Here is a 5,818-nt window from a genome sequence, read left to right as displayed (position 1 = left end):
GGTGTTGAGCTGGGGCTGCGGCAGCTGCTCCTAACGCACCATCACCCCTTCACAGAGCCTGTGGAGGTTCGCTGCAGCACTAACTCTTTCTTTGTGCACCTGAGACAAATGCAGGATGATTTCCAATTTGCACAGAATGGGGCTGGAGAAAGGCACGGCTTGAAGCTGGCATTGGGGGTGAGAGTGCTGGTTCAATCCGCACAACAAGCACATCCCAGGGGAGCAGCACCGCAGCAACAAACTCAGACAAGCCCTTGGCATGAAGCTGTGGCTGGAAACAGGCAGGCCTGCACCCCGCTGTGCACGTGTGCCTGACACGCGCCCGAGCCCACCACGCCGGCCAGAGGGCCAGCGGGTCACTGGCCCCAGGCTCACCCCGAGCGCGGCGGTGGAGGAGTCAAGGTTGATGGTGACACACCTGCAGAAACAGCCAATCCAGGACAAACCACGGCCGCTTGCACCTGACGGGGCAAAGGGGAGCGGGTGGAGCAGGACCGGCCACTGTTGATCTTGAGAGCCCCACAAAGACAGAGAGGGTATTTAACCCCCTGCAGAGCTCTTAAAACCTCTTCTGAGCTCCAGAACCCAACAGTTGAAGAAATAGCAGGGTGTTTTCCTTACCATTTCTGCAGAGTATCACTTTCAGCTGACTCTGGTAGAGCTGCTATGTCTGAAACAACAGTTTACTCTGGGTGAGTAACTGGGGAAGGTTTGAATTTGTTTTAATAAGACAAGAAAAATGTTCTTTCGGTTTTGTTTATTTATAAAATTGACCCATATTGTTACTTGGTTGCTTTCCCTCTATTAAAGTAGGTGGGAAGGGAAGGCAAACTGGCCTCCTGCTGCCTGCAGAATTTGAATTTAATTTGTACTCGTACTGCTAGGCAGTTATTTGGGACAATAGAAATATAAAATTCCGATTTGCTAAGAGCTTAATAAGCTGTCACACACAAAATAGCACAGTACATTACCTGCAAGGTATTGCTGGAAGAATTATATGAAAGAAAGCTAAGGTTGCCATTGACAAAATTGATCATAAATACTGAGAAACATTTTTGCTAAATACAGAGACATAATAAAAGAGATGTCGAAGAGGTTACCAATAGCAGAAAGGCAGCCACCCTGGATGCCATGCAGAGCTGGCTTGTCCCTCTCCCATCCCCTCCCTAACACCAGGGCCTTGCATACCTTTTGCGGGTCTCAAGTGCCCCGTCCTGCCCTGTCCCCATTCCTGTGCGCACTGCCCAGTGCCCCTTACCCGTTTTTGCCCTATCTCCCTGCAGCAGTGGGCTTGTCCATATTAAAAACCCACACTTGGACTCGATGGAGGAGGACATTCTGTATCACTTGGACTTGGGAACAAAGACGCACAACCTGCCAGCAATGTTTGGGGACATAAAGGTAAACAGCAGATGCAAGAGTGAGGTGGCAGCTCCCAGCCCCTCATCCCACACCTCTGCCATCCCATGCTGGGGCCCTCCTGTCTTGGATGTTTCCACTGGGGACAGGGTCCAGCTGTTCAGCAAAGGGACTCAGTGACCCAGGGCAGGCCTGGGCAGGGAGGTCATCTGCCCTTGCTTGTTCTGGGCAGAAATCCCTATAGAAAATTATCTTTGTAAAAACCTGTTCAGTTCCATAGAACTGGTTTTATATTGGCCCCCATATTGGAGGACAGACGGAGGAAGCATTTGTCTAAAGTGTCTGTTCATCATCTATTGGAAACAAGAGAAAGAGGATGTTGTATTTTTGGCCAAGACCTGCTGTCAAAACCAGCCTGTCACGACTGCCTCCTCCTCCATTTTAAGTCGGAGCATTTCCCCAGCAGCACAGGGGAAGAGCCGTGATGCCCTGCCATGCATGGGCTCCCACTCCCCTGCACCGCTGGCAGCCAGATGAGCACTGCTGCCCTTGTGGCTTCATGCTGGTCTCCCCCTCCTGTGTTTAGGGAGCATTTTATCCTTTAATATGTAAAATTTGTCCTTTTTCCTCCCTGACTTTATGGCCTCTATGTCATCAGCAGTACTCACTAATTGCAGCCCACACTGTTGATGGAATAAATTAAATGATGATCTACTCTAACATCTGGGTTTGCTTTGCAATCAGTAGGAACACTAACAGCTTAAATTTGCTAAAATATTTTAGCTTTTCCCAAGTACTTTAGATACCAAGTACGTGCAGCTGTACAGCTGTCTGGACTTAGCATAGTCACAAGCCTCAAGGAGTAACAGCTTGGGTGTAGTGTTAACTCCTGGTTTTGAGACCCTCAGTTGTTCTGATGTCCCCAGTGAGGAAGTGGAATCCTGCTGTGCTCCTTGGGGAGATGTGTCTGGCACAGCCCACCACTGCCAAATTAAGGCTGAATCTTGGTACCTGCTTTAGCTAAGAAATACCAACACATTCATGTTTTACATCCAGTTTGTCTGTGTTGGTGGCAGCCCAAACAGGATGAGGGTATTTGCCCGGTTCATGCACAAGGAGCTGGGACTGGCAGGCGATGGGGAGGACCTGGCAGACATCTGCGCGGGGACAGACCGCTATGCCATGTACCGGGCTGGGCCAGTACTCTCCATCAGCGTAAGTACCGCATTGTGCTGCACTGCAATGCATGTGCTTTCCATCCCAGGCACTCGTGGCAACCCCTGCCCTGGGCCTGCTGCTGCAGTCATGGTCCTGCAGCAGGCTGGTGTGGGGCCCTGTCTCCCCTGCAGCAGGGAGGGTGGCTGGCACAACCACTCCCTCTCCCCACCTCCCACAGCTCCGGCAAGCAGATTTTTTAATTCTTTTCAGTTTCAGCCATTACCACTATACAGCCTTCCAGCCATGGTAAAGCTTCTTCTGTCTGAATGATATTTCTTGGCACCCTACATGTTCAGTTTAAAAAGCATTGTAGTAAAAATGAACATGCACATATTTTGTTCAGCTTGGCAGCCTGGCAATTTGAGAAGCAAAGACCACTTCCCACCATGCATGAAGTATGAAATATTGCTAGAAGTATTACACTGACATGAGCTCTAAAGTTAAAGCCTTGCTTTATCATTAATTAGTTTTTAAGAGAAGAATTTTTTGCACCACACTAAGGAAAATGCAAACACAGGCTATGCTGGTGAGTGCTCATGCCCCAGGGCTTGTCCTGCCATCATTTCTTCAGGCACAAGATTAGTCTTAAGTCTGATCCACAGGAGGCAGCGTCACTCACATGACAGAGCTCACGTTTGGTCCCTCTGACAAAACCAAACCAAACCTGGCCAAAGGAAATGCCTGAGGGAATCAATCTGACAGGATCTCAGGGGAAAAAGAACCCACAAGTCTTGCTATTCCCCACTCTGGCAGCAGCTGTGACACAGCTAGAAGAAAAGCCTGTGCTGAGCTCTTGGCCATGCACCGGTCTCACGCCAATGCAGAAGCCATCCACCACTGTGAGGGGATGCCGGGCAGAGCACACAGCGAGCCTCCCCCAAGATGCTTCATGCAGAGCAGCTGCCAGCATCACATTTTTGCAAGTTGCTTAGAAACACGAATGAACTCAAACATACCAAAGGGAGGAACACAGTTTCCTGCTTTGAATATTTACAATGAGAATAAACTTTTTAGGCATTGGCAAATAAGTCAGGCTGATGTTCCAGAGTAACAACATGCAAAAAGTTTTCATATTTAAAATATGATACAGGCCTAGTAGACCATCAGTGTCACAGCCAGATGAAAAGAGAAAAAGCAATGTGAAAACTGACTGCATGCGTTAAACTAACTGTACTTCTTTACACGTGCTTCCTTCAGGGTTTTGAACAGGATAGCAAAACCAAAAAAATCTGAGGCATTTTTCAGGGGAAAGACCAAACCCCACATCACCAAACACCTTTTGTTTCTAACAGTAAAGCTGAGACAAGTACGTCAGTTGAGTGGTGAAGCAGAAAACTAAGATGATCAAGTGCAGGAGTGCTGGACAGAAGGCAGAGGCAGCCTCGACAGCTCCAGATTTTCAAAACATCTGCCAGCCTGGCAGTGCAGCAGCAGAGATGGGACAGTGAGGCACCATGAGCCGTGGCAGAGGATGGGGAACAGGCCAGTGCCAGTGGAGAGGAGAGCCTAAAGGTGCTCAGGCAGGCACAGGGAATGGAGGGACCCCAGGGTGGGTGATGTGAGCCAGGAAGCAGGACAGGTGGCCCACAAGGCACAAGGCTTCATGTGGCAGATGCCTGACCCTGAAACCAGTCCTCAGCGAGAGGCACAAACCCATCTGTTGCCCTTCATGCTCAGCAACCTGGGCAGAGGTGCTCCGGTGTGGGGTGAGGACAGGTTAAGAGGCACCCAGAGAAGCAGAGGCTCAGGTTGTTCTTACTGAAATTCACCACTCCAAGAGTACAAGCAGGACAAGACAAAGAATGGAAGCCAGCATGTGGCATAAGGATGGGCAAGACCTTGGAGCATTCAGCCATCAGGATGCGCTTATGGAGAGACCTTTCTTGAAAGAGAGACACCATCTGCGTGCCTGATGTAGTGGTCCCTAGGCGTGAATACCAGCTCTATTGATAAGAAGAGCCTTAAAAGCATCAAGGAGAGAAGAGGGTTAGACTCATTACCTGGGCAGGCTACAAAGACCCTGAGAAGTCTCAAAAATTGCTGTTGGCGTCATCAGTGGAAAGAGGCCACAGCATAACCCTGAGCTCATTGCAGTCACGTACCTGTCACCTGCCACAGCATCACAGGGAATGACATTTTTAATTTCTCTCTTCCCAACAGCATGGGATGGGCATCCCTTCCATTTCCATCATGCTTCATGAACTACTTAAACTTCTGCACCATGCGAAATGCCAAGATGTTACTATTATACGCATTGGTACTTCTGGAGGTTTAGGTAAGTTACCATGGACTTTCTTCAGAGCAAAAAAAGTTGTTAATAAAAAAAAAAAAATCTCAGCGATAGGTCATGCAATTATGAGCTATAGCACTTTGTCAGGCCCCCAAGTACCAAACAATATGATATTTTGTTTTGGGTTAAAACCCAGCAAACTTCTAGTGATTGGCTTAGCTGAGTGCACATTTTTATAATGAAGAGAGGCTTCGCATTCACAACAACTGGGTATCACTTTTCAAACTGGGAACGCTTGACTGGAATGTGCCTACTGGACCTGTTGTTCGTGAACAGAGAAGGACTTGTGGGTGATGTGATGGTTGGAGGCCGTCTTGGGCATAGCAACCATGAGTAATAGATAGTTTTCAATTCTTGCAGAAGTAAGGAGGGGGTCAGCAGAACTGCTGTGTTGGACTTGTAGAGGGCAGACTTTAGCCTCTTTAGGAGACTGGTTGACAGAGTTCCTTGGGTGGAAGTCCTGAAGGGCAAAGGAGTCCAGGAAGGCTGGACATTCCTCAAGAAGGAAATCTGCAAGGCACAGGGGCAGGCCATCCCCATAAAGATGAGCCAGCAGGAAAGAAGCCCAGCCTGGCTGAACAGACGAACAGAAAGCTTTGGCTTGAATTCAGGACAAAAAAAAAAAAAAAAAAGAGATTTTTATGACCATTGGAAGAAGGGACAGACAATTCAGGAAAACTACAATGATGTGAAGATATGATGTTATCTGGGCTTGTATCAGCAATAGCATAGCCAGTAGGACTAGGGAAGTGATCTTCCCCTTGTAATCAGCACTGGTGAGGCTGCATCTGAAATCCTGTGTTTGGTTTTGGGCCTCTTGCTCCAAGAAAGACATTGAGGTGCTGGAGCGGGTCCAGAGAAGCACAGTGGGTCTGGTGAGGGGTCTGGAACACAAATATCATGAGAAGCGGCTGAGAGAAGTGGGGTGGTTTAGGCTGAAGAAGAGACGGC

The 5,818-nt window shown here is 48.6% G+C and overlaps 1 protein-coding gene across 1 annotated transcript in view; it reads left to right on the top strand.

Annotated features, from left to right (window-relative positions):
* The first annotated feature begins 666 nt into the window (after window positions 1-666).
* Window positions 667-5,818, top strand: part of UPP2 (uridine phosphorylase 2) — a 7,892-nt gene continuing 2,740 nt past the window's right edge. The window contains exons 1-4 of the mRNA XM_010014746.1: window positions 667-692; window positions 1,284-1,401; window positions 2,416-2,574; window positions 4,738-4,852. Of these exons, the coding sequence (XP_010013048.1) occupies window positions 667-692; window positions 1,284-1,401; window positions 2,416-2,574; window positions 4,738-4,852 (418 nt within the window). The remainder of the gene's footprint in view (window positions 693-1,283; window positions 1,402-2,415; window positions 2,575-4,737; window positions 4,853-5,818) is intronic.

The sequence above is a fragment of the Nestor notabilis genome, unplaced genomic scaffold (genome assembly GCF_000696875.1).
Source record: "Nestor notabilis isolate BGI_N333 unplaced genomic scaffold, ASM69687v1 scaffold5360, whole genome shotgun sequence".
NCBI classification, from domain to species: domain Eukaryota; kingdom Metazoa; phylum Chordata; class Aves; order Psittaciformes; family Psittacidae; genus Nestor; species Nestor notabilis.
Note: the sequence above shows the minus strand (reverse complement) of the source record. Positions and strands in the feature narration are given on the sequence as shown.